Raw genomic sequence first — 17,282 nt, forward strand, 5'->3', positions numbered from 1 at the left:
TTTTTAAAAAAATTGTTACATTTATTATGTTGTGCAATATTTTTGTAACATGAACATGCTTGCCCTGGACAATCATGGCTGAGGAATATCCATCCAGGACTGTGGCTTCTGGCCAAAAACACCAGTTCTCAGAACAGTTGTCTGTTAAAGGAGCGGTCAAGATCAGAGCACATGGAGCAACATTTCTGGAGTATTATTTGTATGAGAAAAAGAGTTGGGTTGTGGCTGGACTGCCAACCACCATGAAGGAACATTTTAAATGCACTTTAAAATGCTGTGCAAAATCAGTTTTATATATAGATGATGATAAATACTGAAGGTCCTGGCTGGATGCCAACCACATTGAAGAGTTACCATACACCATGCGTTCGCCGTACTTTATGCTATTTATACTACATGGGTACGCTGACTTTAAAAGAAAAAAATCTAAAGCAATTCACATCTAGTTATGGTCATGGAGGAGGTTAATGGCAGTTTTGGGATTGGAGAAAGGGTGGAAGTAAAAGTCCCCTTTTGGATGGGCAATGACACCAGCCAATTATGGAGAAGATGAGATTGAAATGATACCCTTGGAGAGCCTTCTCCAACTTGGTACTTGCCAGATATATTTGGACTGCAATTCCCAGGATTCTCAATCATGCTGACTGGGAATTCTGGGAGCTGTAGTCTTGGCATACTTGGAGGCATGCACTGTGAATTGGACAGGAGGTTGGACTAGATGATAATCTAAGATCCCTTCTAATCCTTTATGACTCTAGTTGGAAAAAGACAATGGAGATGCATTCCTAAAAGAAAGTTAATGTATTTGAGCAAATGTAGCAAACACTTTCAGCAACCTCATAGGCAGGTCTAAACAGAATAGTGTATCTTGCATATGCAGCATTAGACCCTCTTCCACCGACCATGGAAATGAACAAGACCTAGCCCCACTTAGCTCTTACTGAACACATCTGGCTTGAGGTTTCATGACCTGTTGTCCAAGCACATTCATGTTATTTTCAAAAATGTGGATTGGAATTTTGGTTAGGTACTCCATGCTACTGAAGCTGAGGAGTCATAGGGCTGCATCATAAAACCAGTACTACAATCTGTCTTTGAGTAACATAATCATAGACTAAAAACAGTTCTTTCTTCAAGCATGATGCGGTGGAATTAGTGGGGTGTGTTTTAGTATTGATCAAATAGTGTGCATTGACACTAGTGAAGGTTTAATGAGCTTAACTGTTAGGATTATGTAGCACTTTGGATTCTATTGGAAAAGGTGCTTTAGCATGTCAAGAAGCACAAACATAGCACCAGTCTACAACTCCTTAAAGCAGTTGCATGCAATCCCAGGAAACGATGCAACTGCCCAAAGGACCTGTTTCTGCTTCTACAAGTTCTGAAGCATTTTTTGGAGAGCTAAGCACTCTGTAGCCCTTTTAGCTTTAATGGATTAATTCTAGCTGTGGATAGTAATTCCTTTATACAGGAGCTTGAAGACTCCCAAACTGAAATGTATATAAAGGACTAATGATGACTGATTAAATGTATATTATATATTTAATTGCTTTAAGCTCAACAAACCCTTGAGGCTCCATTCCAGCATTTTTAGAATGGGAACAGGCATCCAAAGATGAACAAGTAATGCTGAAGTGAAAGGAAAGCTTGTTCTCAACATTTAGTATCACATTTGTGTTAAAAATAAGTGAACGAAGAACCAAACTTTGGATATAGTGTCATGTTCCTCTTTAAAGGCATTCTGTGAAATCTAGCATTTTCAGAATATCAGATTAGTACTACTGCAAAACTAGTAAGTAAATGTACATCAAATTAATCTGTAAAATTAAACTCCTTATCAATTTACACTTCATAATTTACATTTTCATTAAGGAGTATGTGAATGGCAAATTGTATAAACCAAACCAGTACCTAATATAAGCATAACTTTATACCTTTATAATTTCATGAAGTTACGCAGACATGTTAGTGCTGTGTTTATGATAAGATTATTTTGTAGTCCTCCAAGTCATTATCAATACAAACTTTTAAGTAACTTTTTTCCTGATTAAGCAAGCAGTTATTTGCTCTATAACCATGGTTGGGAATTATGGCTGCAGGACTTATGACTCCATAAAAGACTTAGTAGTAACAGAGACAAATCCCATCAAATTGAAGCAATTAGAGAAGGGTAAGTGTAAAGCTCATCATAGGAGAAATCACTGTAGTTTCTCAGGTCTCTGCCAGTACAAGTAACAACTTTACACCTTTGTCTATTCAAAATCATCCTGTGGTTTCGTATGTGTCACTTAGACACTAAAATATTCCTTTTTAAATTAACGGATGTGTTTATTAGGAGTGAAATTAGTCTCTCCACCTAGAGTTTTCATTAACTGGGAAGTACAGTAGAAATTCTCTTTTCCATTGCAGTAGAGTTGAACAGAATGACAGAAGTGTTAATAAATTAACATACTGTAATTCTTACAAATGCTGCCTCTTTTGTAAGTTTAAATAACTGCGGAGGAATAAATATGCATAGATTTTATATATTTATATGCCATCTTCCATTCAGGAATCCAAAGTGATGCATGTAGTGCTGACTCCTGTTTTTCTTACAACCACCACGTGAGGTAACAACTCTCCAGTGAAAGGAACTCACAGCAATTATTGCAAGATATTCTATGAATACATTCAATTGACCCATTTTCTCATTAAACCAACCCAGTGCTTGCAACAAAACAAATACATCTACTGAAACCATAGCACATTTGTATGTTTTCACATATTGCAGACAGACAGATTTAGGTGATTCCCTGCCATTTTCCAGGGAAAAAATCAATTACTAGTTTCTGTATTTTGTAGTTCTATTAGTAGATAGAGAGGCTTAACAATATGTAGTTGAAACACTGAATTCCAGTGCATACAGATATACTAACACAAAATAGAATCGAGACTGTTAACTACATATGCAGAGGAATATAGAAATTAAAACTTCATTATCCCATTTATGCTGTCATCAATTTAACATCTAACACTCATTTCCATGTCAATACATTCCATTATGTTTAATGTTATAAATATGCAACAGCTATACAATTTAATATGTAATTTTTAAAAATAAAAATAGTACTATTTTGGAATGAAATTGCCAGCCATAAGTATCTGTATCTGCATTTGTACCTGTACCATTCCAGAGGCTGCTCATTAAGGGAAATAATTTTCCAGATTTCGTGTTTTACATTCATACCACTACATGCTTCCATGGGAATACATTCTATTGAACTCACTGAGATGAGCTCCTTAGTAAACTGGCAGAGATAGGGCTATATTTTCTCATAAAACCCTTAACAAATGTTTGGATAACATATTTTCATATACCCAGAAGCTGCTATTCATTCTGAATAGAGGGAAGCCGTCTTAGCTTTGGGGAAAATGTTAATAGCAATAAAGAATTTCTAGGAGATTCAGATTATGTAGCACTTTACATATCAAAATAAAGCAGATTAGAATTTAGACAGAAATGAAAAGCTCCAGGATAACTTTCATCAGACCAGAGCACTTTTCACTGCTTTTTAGTTGAGAAAGCAGGATAAAAATGTGATCTTTTATCAGCCTTATTTCATTCCTATGTTTCAGCCTTTTAGCTTTGTATTAATAGCATGACATAGCCTGTTCCTTTTGCTATCTCATATTCTGAAGATCCCAACGTACTTCAAATATTTTGTTTAATCTTCCAGTATTAGTAGTATGTTTCTTTTCTACAGTGGTTTGAACATTTTGAGGTATATTCTTCCATCTGTTTTCAGCCCTTCCATTCTTAGAGCTCTATTAGCACAGCAAGAAAGGAAGCCATGGAATGGTAGTTGTACTTTTAAAACTAGGCATGGGATTCTCTTCAACTGATTTAACTTGTGACCTTCTCAGCTGTTGGATCAAATCCTAGAGGCATCTAGCCAAGACATAAAGAGGTAAGACGATGCAAGTTGGTTTTGCAGTTACTCTGCATATGTTGAGCAAGCTGTAGGAACAATTCTGCTATGATGTTTGTCAGATTAAAGAACTAAGCGGATTTATATTAGTCCATCTGTTCTTTATGCATTAGCATGGTGAAATGTTGTGGATTGTAAATTATCAAAACCAACCTAATATCAAGTAGAGAAGAGAAATTTCCAGGAGAAGCACTTGGAGAACTACTTCCTAGCCTTCGTGTCATTACCTAGATTGTAGTAGAACATCATTATGTGGTGAGCACTTGAATTCAGTCATTTATATATTAAAAAAATGTAAGTGTGTATTGTAAGATGAATAGTCAACATTTCTCAGATTAAAAGGCAACACTGCATGAACAATTATATTCACCCACAGAACAGCAGCACAAGTAAGAAACTGGATTATTAGTGTGTTTGGAAACATACTGTTTATAGAACAGAATAATTTTTAATGCTTCGTTCAACTTCCTTTTTTATATGATGAGACCACCACCTTCTTCATACTATTCCAGTTCTTAATCATTGTGAAAACAGACATATTATTGTTTAGAATTGACTTTATTGCAAAAACAATGTACAATATATAAAAAAGAAGCTGGCTTACTAAAATTCAAAATTCCTCATGCCTGGTCTCTCAAAACATACAATTCATAATTTGCTTTCAGAACAAATTCAAAGTAAGGATTGTGTTTTAAATGTCCAAGTTCATCTGACTGCATCAAATCCTTCACCTCAGGCAGATACTCACTGAGCTGAACTCCTACAATGGAAACAGTTGTTAGATACTGTAGATGTTTGGGAACTATGGAAATCTATACTTAGTTTCAGTATAACTTATTTAAGGCAGGAATAATGATTTTCCCCTCTAACATTATGGTTACATTGCATGTTAAAGCTATATATGGTAATTCTCTTCTGCCACCTTTAATTTGGTCAGCTGTATACTGAAATCATGGCTGTTAATACTATTTTCTGTATCTTACATATGTCTGATATCTGCGTGCTAATTTTTAAGCAGGGGACTCAAATTATGTTTCTGAATATATTTCAATAAAATATACCTTCTTTTATCAGCTTTTGTAGTATTTTCACAAATATACTGTCTTTAGATGCTTCAATGGGATCATCTTTGCCTTCCGAACTGGACCAGCTATAACCGCAAAGTGTAAAAGAATCAAAACAAATATATTTTAAAGACTGATAATAGACAATGTGTTGATCTAAATTTCCACTTTTTTCCCCCGTTTATATTTCTTATTTTCATTTGTAATTTTTTTGCACCCTCTGTTTTCTTCAAATTTCAGCAAGTATTACATTTGTTATTTCAGTGCAGTATTATGAATATAAAAAGACTTAAGTTTCATAATTCAAGGAAAAAAATAATTACAGATAGACTTTTGAAAAAGGTTTGGGAACTATACAACTAGAATCTTCTACCAGAGGAAAAGTATTCATCAAGAAACTCATTTCTCTTAGCCCCCATCTGTACAGAAGGCTGGAGCAGACTACAATGGAGAGGGAAAGGCAGGGTGGAAATCTACTTAAGCAACATTAAATCACCATCCACGTATTTCATTATAAATAATAATCATGCATAACTTTGTGAAACATATGGATGGAGGAGCTAGAGTAAGACTGGCCTCTGTACTATAGGATTGGCAGGGAAAAAACAGTAGTCTTTTCTTCAAATCAGTAGTGATCTGAAATTGAAATAATCAACTTTTTGATGTCAAATTATTTAATATGTCTGGTTGCTCGCATTATTCCAACATGACTAGGAAGTCTAGTCTATGCCCTAAATTCTTAATATGTACATTCTGTCATTGGCAATTTAACTGAACCTATTGCCTAAACTTTCCCCAGGAGAAGGTAGCCTTACCGGATGCTAAAGCAAGAAAATGCTGACATTATATTCTGAATTTGAATTCAGAATCAATGAAAGTCCCTAGCAAGAAAGAGGCCTCTGTTCAGTAATATATTTTTAAGTGCATTTTTAAACACAGTTTTTTTCTTAATGCATTTATTATAATTTTTAATGTAGCTGACTCTAACCTGCATTAAACAAGGAATTCTGGGTGAAGTGATACACATTCTTTCATAACATCCTTCATTGCTATTCACTTCTCCTGAAGGTGAAATAGTGAATAGAACAAATGAGAGAAACAAAATCCATTACCTTGTTAGGAAGGCACTGTGCGTTCCCCACAAGCCTCGGGTTCTACCCAACAATTCCATTGCCATATAAAGTTATGGAGCAGGGCAGCATAAGGAAATTATGCACATCCCTATAGGGCAGGTAGTTTGGTGTATCTGATTCAGAGATTTGAAGATGCCTTGATAATGAGGGGGACATCTGAATAAGGATAATGTTTGTATAGCTATTTATTCTAAAGGTTCATCAACTGGACAAACTAAAATGGTGGTGGCATTCAAATGAGGATCAATACTTAGCACATTTTGGGATTAAGCCTGGACATAATATTCATGATTTCCTCCCTCAGTTTAACATGTATCAATAGTAAACTTTTCTCAGGAAATATGTTAACCTTGAAATGGATTTACTGGTAAGAAGTCCTAATGAATGAAAGGATTCTTACTTTAAACAAATTGTTCTTGAACCATATTCATGGATTTCTGTCAATGGACTTGTTTGGAGTAAGTATTTTACACAATCCCTCAAAATTCTGAGGGGAGTCACTGCAGTTCAGTTTTATAACCAGTTTTATAACCAGTTTTTTCATCATCCATTCCTCTCCTCTTTCAAAATTTAGAAAATAAATATGAGTAGTTCAGAAAGTGAGTGGCTTCTGAGAAGGGGAGAGGAGGGGAGGAAAAGAGATTCTATTCTGGAATGATCTTCAAATAGGTAAATTTTAAGCAAACTCTGAAGAGCAACATTTAGCTGTATGAACGTATGAAGACTGAAGGAAAAAAGGGGGACAATGGTATAATGGTTAAGAGCTAACAGTTGAGAAGTTAGGCATATCTTGATTGGAAGACAAATTGCTATGCTTTATTGAATCCCCAGTTTGTAATGGGATAATTCTAGCCCTCACAATAGCATAATTGTTAAGTATTACCAAAAATGTATCCTTGCACAGCCTTTCACTATGCCTGAGGAATCCCTAATATTCTATCAATTTGCCCTTTCTATAAAGGAAATTTCTTCTTGGCAGTGGTGCCCTGCTTTTGGAATGTTTTCAGTTCTAAAAATGAAAGTATTGAGTTTGATATTAGAAATTGGAGGAGATTGGAAGGACACTTCAACAAAGTTTTAATTGAAATCAAAGTTGGCCTCAAAAGTGGAAGAAAAGATGGAGAGCAGAGCCAATCCATGAACTCTGCTACAAGACTTAACCTCATTTGGCTCCACCTCTCCAGGAACTACTTAATTCAGCCTGTTGTATTATAACTGTAAGAACTGGTGTCCAAATCTATCTGTTTTCCATTACCTCTCATCCCTTGTCATATCTTTTGGAAATGAAGACAAAAAGATAGATTATCTCATTTGCTAACTGATTTCATGGAAGCTGCTCTAGGAATTGTTTTGCTTAAGTAGAGGTACAAATGTGGTCCATGAACACATTAAATACATTAAACACATTAAATTGTTTTACCTACCCGTCTCTCAGGAGAGCTTTACAAAGTATTTTAAGTTTAAGATGATTTGTGTCCACTTGCTCAGCCTTTATTTAAAAAAAAGAAATAATGTTCAATTGCATTTGAAATTTCAGGAAAGGAATTGTAACTATATCTGAATTTGGTTGATCACTTATGCTAAAAACAAGGTAGTAAAATAATGGTGTGTTTTAAAGAGTGTATTTCAGAAAACTATATGCCGAGGAAACTCTGAAGGGATGTGATTTGACGGGGGGAGGAAGGGGAAACTAAGGGACAGGCTACATAACAGCTTTATGTGTGTTACCAAAGGAAAGGGCAATGCTATCTGATAAATCTGAATGGTATGGCAAGTGGACTATGAAACAGCAGACTAGCTAGAGACTGGGTGCACAGAAACTTGTGCAAAATGCCACTTCTCTTAGTGTTCTACAGGAACTAGAACAGTAAAGAACAGTTGGATTTTAAGAAAAGAGATTTTTCTCAGAGATGAACTAAACTGACTTGATTAAATTCTTGACTTCAGGTTATGGGTGATGTTCTTTTGCCAAGCTTCATACAGTTAATTATTTAAATGTTGTTTCAGGAACGGCCCTTTACAATCCATCCTCTCACACACAGGCAGGATTCAGCCATCCTGGTTCTCTGTGTGGCTCTACAGACAATGTCTATACAGTGCAACCTCTGATTACTTAAGCAGTGTGTATGTATGTGTCAATTATCAGGTGAGATTAAGCCTCTTTTACTGTGCATCAGTGAGAGAGTATGATGTACTGGCTAAGGAGTCAGATCAGGAGAGGGGAAACCCAGATTCTAGTCTACCTTAGCCACAGAAGCTCCTGGTGATTTGGGGCCACTCTTGGGTCAATCCAATTTACCTCAAAGGTAGTTGTTATAAAGAAAAATTGTAGGAGGGCATGCTGCATACACTAACCTGAGATCCTGGAGGAAAGGTGGAATAAAGCCTGACATATGAAAAAATAATGTCAGCCTCCTGAGTTGGCAGTGAAAAAGGGTTCCTTTTATATTATGTAGAGAAAAAGCTGCACTCTATTTTTTTTTCTCCATGGACAATGCACTGCATTTTTATGGTGTTTGTGAATGGAATATGCATATGTACTCAGGCAAATAGGAAACAATATTTATGTTTAGAGCCAGTGCAGTCATCAGGCTGAAAAAGGTACGTCTGTTTTAGAAAGACGCACACACGCTTTCAAAGTAAATAATAAATCTGGCACAATCTTCAAAGGAGATTCTCCTCTTTGTACCATTAATAGTGGCTTGCTTCTTGATCACAACACAAACATACCTTCGCTGAGATGGCAACTGTCCTGTGAAATAATCTACCCTCTGGAATAAGCCATATCCTAAAGTTGGTGTGTTCAGGTATCTTTTATGTTGGCCTTTCTCAATCCTTTATTATTATTTTACAAAGTTTATTTTGTATTTTTTAAAATACCTTTGTAACCCATTTTGGAAATTCTACAAAGAGGAACTGTCTCAAATACTTTAAATAAATAAATGGCTCGAACAGAAGTTCACAGAATTGTGGATAACAATAATAATAATAATACATTTTCAAGCTGTATCCTCCATTACTAAAATTGGATCTAACAATACTTATCAGCATTAAGTGGTACTTCAATATTCTAGCAGCTGTCAGATAATTTGCATAATCGTTTATACATTCTCTGAAAACCAGTAAAACATAACTGAAACTCATTAATTTTCATACCTGATCAATATACTCAAGTAGATCGAGTGCCTTCTTGAAGTCATACTCATTAGCTTTCCTGTTCTCATCACATATGTATAACTGTTGTATGAAAGAATGAATACAAAAAATAGTTTTAGACTACAAAACATTGTAAACTATCATGTAAAGAACTCACTGTGGGGGGGAAATCACCCTGTATTTTAACTCCTTTTCACAAATATGCCTCAACTCCACTGTCACTTTATTGATTTATTTTCTACCCCACCTTTATTATTTTTATAACTAACTCAAGGTGGCGAACATACCAAATACTCCTTCCCCCTCTTTTCCCCACAACAACAACCCTGTGAGGTGGGTTGGGCTGAGAGAGAGTGACTGGCCCAAGGTCACCTAGCCGATTTTCATGCCTAAGACCAGACTACAACTCTCAGTCTCCTGGTTTCTAGCCCAGTGCCTTAACCAGTAGACCAAACTGGCTCTTTGAGAATAAGGGAGAGGAATAATATTTTAGATATACATTCCATATTATTGTGTGTTAAGACTGATTTATGATAACTTCATTCAATTTGTATGGATGCCTATCTCACCATGGTAAATCTGGGCAGCTAACAACAGTTAAAAAAAATAAAACAACAAAATATATAACTGTTCACCCAAGATAAAAACCAATCAACAAGAGCCAGTTTGGTCTAGTGGTTAAGGTGCTGGGCTAGAAACCAGGAATCTGTGAATTCTAGTCCTGCCTTAGGCATGAAAGCTGGCTGGGTGACCTTGGCCAGTCACTCTCTCTCAGTCCAACTCATCTCCAGGGTTGCTGTTGCAGGGAAAATAGGAGGAGGAAGGAGTATTAGGTATGTTTGCTACCTTGAGTTATTTATAAAAATAATAAAGTGGGATAAAAATTAAATAAATAAATAAACATCACTAACTCACAGGGAGTTTTCTCCTGTAATAACTTGCAAGTATACCTTAACCAATTTAGGATATCTTGAAGGTATTATATATAATACTGTGGAAGTAGCAGCAAGAATTAGTTGTGTGATAAAACTGGGAGCAACAAATTAAGATTTATTCACCCGCAAGATGTTTTGTATTTTGAGTCACATGATGTACACTGCACCAAGTTTTTGTGTGGGGAAAGAGACATTCAAGTGTTCATACAGTCTTGGGCTATTACTCTGAATACATTGATGGTTTTATGAACATGCTGTTAAGAAGTACCTGGAGTTGCACAACTTGTGGGTCATCCTGATTAATGAAAATGTGAGGTTTTCACACAGTACTTGAGGAGTAGTGGGACTTTACTAAGCTGAATTGCTTTGATACAAGGTAAGTAGGCACAACAGCAAGTAAGTAAATAGTAACCTGGAATGTTTCCAAGTTCCAAACAAGCACACAATATTCAAAGCATTGAAAACAATACTGTTCAAGCTTCAAAGTCAGAGATACAGAACAAGTTTTGTACTAGCTTCAACACAAATTCTTTTTAAATGGATTTTAATTCTCAGCATTTTAGAACAATATGTAATTCTTTAGCAAAATATGGTGTTTACACGTTAATATTTCTGCTCTCTTTAAAAAATAGAATTCCCTTTGGATAGACACAAAAATTCAATTAATTAAACAATATGGTAAATACCTCAATGAGCTGGGGGGCACTTAAAACAGGCATTTCATTGAGATTCATCTTTTTCTCTGCCAACAACTGTTCAGGTAGAGTTTCTTGATGCAGTAAAAAACATTCCTGTTCAACAATTTCTTGTATACATGAAAGAAAAAATTAGCATTATCATCATCATTTAGAACAAGTAACTACAAATAAGTTGCGTTCAATATCATTTAATATGTTATGAATAGTTCATGGCTCCAGGAGCCTTTTTTAAAACTGCCAATGTGAAATTATATGAATACAGACCACAGAGGTTATTTATTTGGTATAACAAGAGCTTGCGTATACAAATAAGTGTATTTTAATAAATTTATATAATCAAAAGATGATCCACACAATTATAAATAATTGTGAGTTACAGAGTGTGGCAGCCACTTTTGGGAATATACTAGACAACCTGTGACCTACTGAGTCATCGTTTCACAGTTATTTCCTTACCAGATTCCTCAATGCCTTTAAGTGGCAGAGCTTCTAATGTACTGGAAAAGTTCTTAAAAATTCTGGGAGACATTCAGAGATGTATCTGCCTTGAAAGTAGCCCATGTTGAACTGTAATAGCACAGTCAAACATCAGGAGTTGACCATAGGAAATGTGTTTGACATTTGTATTATGTCATAAAATGTTTTACGATTACTTTTATGTCATAAAGTGTTTTATAAAATTTGCCAAATTTCTATTCCATGGGAGTCATGGGTCCTGGATTCTGAACACATTTTGTAAGTTAGCCCATTTGAGCTACCTTGCTTCAAAAATTGTTGCCCTACAATGCATCGTTTCACCCAGTTAAAGGTTACAAAGTACAGACAGACACAAGAGTTTTAGTAGTATATAGATGGGGTTGAAGATTATGATCTTATTACTTTCTCTGGACATCTACTGTTCTTTTCTGCTGATTATATTTTCAACTGTTTTTAACATTGGATGTTGCCCAGACTTGTTCTGGAGTTAGGTAGCCTTAGCAATTTGATAAATAAATATTTGTGAGAAACAGAAGTATGTTATAAAGAGGACTGCCAGTTCCAAGTCTAATCTTGCAGCTACTCAAACCAATTTCTTCACATATGAAAAATTTCCTTTTCCTTAATCTAATCAATAGCCTAGTCAAACTTACTGTTGTTTTAGATTAACGATTTCATTTAGTAACTTGGTAGGTAGCATTGCACAGCTGTGGGAATGAGATTAAGTGTTAATTTAAAAACAACAGTAAGTTTGGCTAGGCTATTGATTACACTTGGAGCTGGCAGTCCTCACACCATCTCCTGTTCTTAAGGAAGACTCTCCTGCAGTGTCCCTACCTCCCAAAATCATTTCTAGATGGCACTATATAAATGATGATATAAATGCAAAGGAAAAAAAAAATCACCCAAATTAAATAGAGGAAAAGTTCTCATCCTCCAGATTTTTATTTATTTTAGAGATGGGCTGAGGACATTTCAGGGAGGAGGAGGATGAAGATGAAAACTGGTGGCATGAACTACTTTACGCAGACTGTCACTGGATTTTTGCATTGTGATTAAACATTTGCAAGGAAGGAATAAGCCTTTACTTTCAAGCAAGTTAAACATCCCTGTTCTAGAAAGCAGGGAAAAAAGATCAGTAAGTTGGCCTTTGTCCTATACTTTTATTAGTCAATTAAATTCCAAGATCCCAGTAACCATGTAGGTAACAGTATTAAGTTCTCATGGTATGGAGACTGTGTTCCCATTTCATATTTCTACAGTGATATTGGCTATAAAAAGAAACTTTTCAAATGGATAATTTAAAAAGCCTAAGCTGTACTTGCATTACAAGAAAACCAATACTAGAGATGTAGCACCGCATATAACTACAAAAACATACAGTAACTTAATCCAAAACTATAGCATTGTAGATAAGACTATCTTATTTGAACAATATCAGTTCCCATCACTACTTTTTGAGAAATTATTGTAGATATCAGAAGGATGGCAACAGGACTTCAGTGGTAGCATTGAACAGCATAATGGGTTTCTCTGTATATGCACGGTATAGTTTTAAAAGTTAGCTTAAAAAGTACCTTCAATTTTCTCATTTAGCATCACATCTGATATATCGGAAGCTAGCACAGATAGTTTACTTAATCCAAGAAGAGTTTTCTTCTTCGCAAAGTACCTTGTCTCTGTATTTGCTAAATTCTGGAGTGTTCTGTAAGCCTAAGAGTGACCAAAAGAGTTCCAAGTAGAGAAAGCCATGAAAGATTAGTTATGCAAGAACAAAAGAACTTTTATATATACAGAGAACTACATTGCAGTTATTCATAAATACTGATTTCCCAAAGCAGTTGTACTTCAAATTACTATTTCATAATTATATATATTCAAATTCTGAGATAGATGAGGAAAATCCCCACACAAAAAAACCCCCTCAGAGTTACCTGAGGGACCGCCTCTTCCCCGTATCATCAGCCCGTCCCACCCACTCGTGCAGAGAGGGCATGCTGCGGACCCCGTCAATAAGAGAATTCCATCTGGCGGGGTCCAAGAGGCGGGCCTTCTTGGCAGTAGCGCCCGCCATTTGGAACATCTTGCCCCCAGAGGTAAGATTAGCCCCATTGCTTTTAGCCTTCCGGAGGAAGTTGAAGACCTGGCTCTGCCACCAGGCTTGGGGCAGGGAGGAAAATTGACATACTTGGGGTTGGCTGGTGCCTTGAAGTGCTCCTCCTACATGATGGTTGAAGGGATCATAACCATCTGGATTTTATGAGCTGGGGTAGTTAAGAAATTGTTTTGGTTTTAATGGGATTTTATTGGAATTTTATCTTGTATTTATTTGAGTTTTTATTGAATATTTATTCTGTGTTGTAAATCGCCCAGAGTCCCCCCGGTCGGAGGAGATGGGTGGTGACAAATTCGATAAATAGATAAATAAAAATAAATAAATAAAATCCTCTTTTCTGCTGAGCAGTCTCCTATAGTTATTTGTGAACAACATAAAAAAGTTACGAATAAGAGGATAAGAATCTTTAAGATTAAAATAGTCACTGAAAATGGAAAACTATCAAGATAAGACCTATTATGAAAGATACTTAAATTTTAGACATGAGTAATTACTTATATTTTGGTTGCGTTTCTGCACAAAGAGACACCGTAAGTAATGTTTCAAATTACCGGTTTCATAATAAGAATGAAGAACACACTAAAATAATAAGAAAAGTAATACTTCTGTATTTTGGAAGGAGGAGATTAGATACATTTTACAAACCATTTATTCTCTAAGATATCTGGTCCTACAATATGATATTGAATAAGCATATAAGGTTTTTGTTAAAGTTTAAAAGCAAAACTAAACAAGTTAACCAAGTAAATTCAAGGGGAAAAATAGTTGTGCAAAAGTGCTCCTAAGTACTTTTGTTTGGAATAAGTTATACATTACCTTTGTGACAGAGTTTGAAATAATGAAATAATCTCATAGAACCTTCTTGTTCTAAATTTAAATACATAATTCAAACCAAAATTTTTTCTATCTCGTGGGATTAATGAAGAAGAATTTTGGGCTGAATTTTGGTGACATGATTTACAATGAATTTTGGCAACAAACAATGCTGCAAAGTATTGAAGGCAAATTTAAGGCCTATGCAAAGACGCAGCGAATCCACAGTTTGCTTGTTTATGCCTGCATTAACACAAGCAAAGGACTGGACTTTTTTTCTCATGAAAGAAACTTGCTCTCCCTAAATGCAACCCCATTTACAAAAACATTATTTAAAAAAAATGACAATAACCAACCCAAAAATAAGCATGACATACACAAAGGTTCCCACTTGTTCCTTATAGTATAGATTCCCATATGCTTCCCAAGAGGACCAAGGAAGAGGGGAGAAGAGCATTCTTTGTACAAGAGGGCCTTGACTAAGGGAAAAGTAAGCGGTTTGTATTATTTGAAAGCATACCTTATCCATGTCACTACTATTGATGTCATGTAGCCAACTGAGATGCTCATGAGCTTGTAAGAAGCTAGCCAGCTGGCCATGCTGAGCAACTGGCTGTGATAACAGTTTCCCCCTTTTTCCTTTTTCCAAATACCAACGGAACAGAAAGTCTGAAAAATTCTAAAAAATAAAATTACATAAGCATAAGGAACTGATTTACAAAATATGGTCTTCTTGTGAAACTAAAGTATAGATCTCTAAAAATGGAACACACACATCTCCTTCCACTGGAGCAATTTTCAATTTTTGTAGTAAAGAAAAATATATAAATGCTGTCATTCATTTTACACACTTCCCATGTGACTTGTTTTGCTTAATTGGCACATCTGCAAAATGCACATTTGCACCCTAACTTATAATGCACATTACTCCAGTTCAAGTCCTGGAACAGTAGCTTCTGGGATAAAGGTAAGACTGACCATTCTCTCTGTAGCTTAAAAGAATATGGGACAATTTAGACAGAAAATCATTTAGATTAACTACGTGGAAAAAAAGTATAATTTGAAATTAAAATTATGTGATAGGTGTTGAACTTGAATGACCAAATCTCACTATGGTAAACTAGTTATTTTAATACCTTACCTGATCAGCAAACTGGGTCATGTAGCGTTGTAATCTGCTTTGGTTATCAGTCTGTTCACACAGCTGTACCAAAATATCAAAGTCACAATATTTTTCTGCAAGAGCAGCAGCTAGCTGGTATTGCTTGAGTGAAACTGGACAAAAAATCAAACAAAAAGAAAAAACAACAGATCAAACATTTTATCCTGTAATCATTTTTAGATTAAACAATTTTTATTTATTTTTCAAATTTTTATCACCGCCCATCTCCCCCAAAAGGGGGACTCTGGGCGATTTACAATAAAATTAATAATTAAAACCATAAAACATATATAATATAGTACAAACAGCCAAATATAAATAGAAATAAAATAAGTATAAAATCCAAGTAGTGATGAAATCTGGTTCAGTGGGGAGGGCTCTACGGCGCCAGCCCCCCCAGAAAGAACTATTGCCCTTCCCATCCCAGGCGAGGTGGCAGAGCCAGGTCTTCAAATTCTTCCAGAAGGCCAGGAGCGAAGGGGTCTGCCTCACCTCCAGGGGCAGAATGTTCCAGAGGGCGGGCGCCACTGCAGAGAAGGCCCACCTCCTGGACTCCGCCAAGTGGAATTCCCTTACTGACGGGGTCCGTAGCATGCCTTCTCTGCATCACCGGGTGGGATGGGTCGATGTCATGGGGATGAGAAGGTCCTTCAGGTAGCCTGGCCCCATGCCTTGTAGGGCTTTAAATGTGATAACCAACACATTGAATTGGACCCAGAAGCAAACTGGCACCCAGTGCAGCTCACGCAGCAGTGGTGTCACGTGTTGATCTTGGGGCACCAATAACTGCTTGTGCGGCCACATTCTGAACCAGCTGAAGCTTCCGGATACTCTTCAAGGGTAGCCCCACGTAGAGCGCATTGCAATAGTCTATATGGGAGGTGATCAGGGCATGAGTGACTGTTCGGAGGGAATCTCGATCCAGGAAAGGGCATAACTGGCACACAACACAAAGTTGTGCAAAGGTCCTTCTGGCTACAACTGCCACCTGCTCTTCGAGCAGGAGTCATGAGTCCAGAAGGACCCCCAAATTCCGCACTGGGTCTGAATGGGGCAGCGCAACCTCATTCAGAACTAAAGATGACAACTGAGATGCAGAGGAGCCATCAACCCACAGCCACTCCGTCTTACCAGGGTTCAGCTGAAGCCTGTTGTTCCCTGTCCAGACCGATATTGTGAAAGAAAAACATGCTACTTCTTCAGAATACAATTTATGCTCGAAGGGTCTACCAGATGGATAGACATTATGCATCTGGTAGACCCTTCATCTGACCCTTCATTTTTTCCTTTAGCAAGTTCTGGCTTTTATCTGTTTTTATTTATTTATTTAGCAAATTTATATGGATGCCCATTTCGCATAAAGTGACTCTGGACAGCATACAAACAGCAACAATTAAAACAATGTAACCAATCTTAAAACACTGAACATGAATCAAAATAAAACATGAAAAAGTCAAGACTGCTATCAGTACAATACAACAGATTGGTAGACTGATAGTAAACAGAGTGGGTAATTAATAAACATTCAACAACTTTTAGAAATAGAATACATGAGATTGTATATAAACAAGCACTCTCAAGCCATTTTATTTTTTTACAAAGTAGTAATGCAATTTAAAGGAGGAATTCAATTCACTTGTCCTTGTATACCATGAACTATAAAGTGCATTCCCCTGTTGAAAGGAAGCTTTATTATAATCAAGGGAACTGCACAAGCACAAACTTCAAAGTTGGGATTTGGCAAAGGAGCAAGTAATCAG

At 36.2% G+C, this 17,282-nt stretch overlaps 1 protein-coding gene across 1 annotated transcript in view; it reads right to left on the bottom strand.

Moving 5' to 3' along the window:
- Positions 1-4,507: 4,507 nt before the first annotated feature.
- Positions 4,508-17,282, bottom strand: part of NUP133 (nucleoporin 133) — a 39,536-nt gene continuing 26,761 nt past the window's right edge. Inside the window, exons 19-26 of the mRNA XM_063306996.1 lie at positions 15,502-15,635; positions 14,881-15,039; positions 13,009-13,144; positions 10,943-11,061; positions 9,322-9,402; positions 7,590-7,654; positions 5,030-5,118; positions 4,508-4,728 (exon numbers count right to left, since the gene is read on the bottom strand). Of these exons, the coding sequence (XP_063163066.1) occupies positions 4,589-4,728; positions 5,030-5,118; positions 7,590-7,654; positions 9,322-9,402; positions 10,943-11,061; positions 13,009-13,144; positions 14,881-15,039; positions 15,502-15,635 (923 nt within the window). The 3' untranslated portion in view covers positions 4,508-4,588. The remainder of the gene's footprint in view (positions 4,729-5,029; positions 5,119-7,589; positions 7,655-9,321; positions 9,403-10,942; positions 11,062-13,008; positions 13,145-14,880; positions 15,040-15,501; positions 15,636-17,282) is intronic.

This window comes from Candoia aspera, chromosome 1, assembly GCF_035149785.1.
Source record: "Candoia aspera isolate rCanAsp1 chromosome 1, rCanAsp1.hap2, whole genome shotgun sequence".
Lineage (NCBI taxonomy): Eukaryota > Metazoa > Chordata > Lepidosauria > Squamata > Boidae > Candoia > Candoia aspera.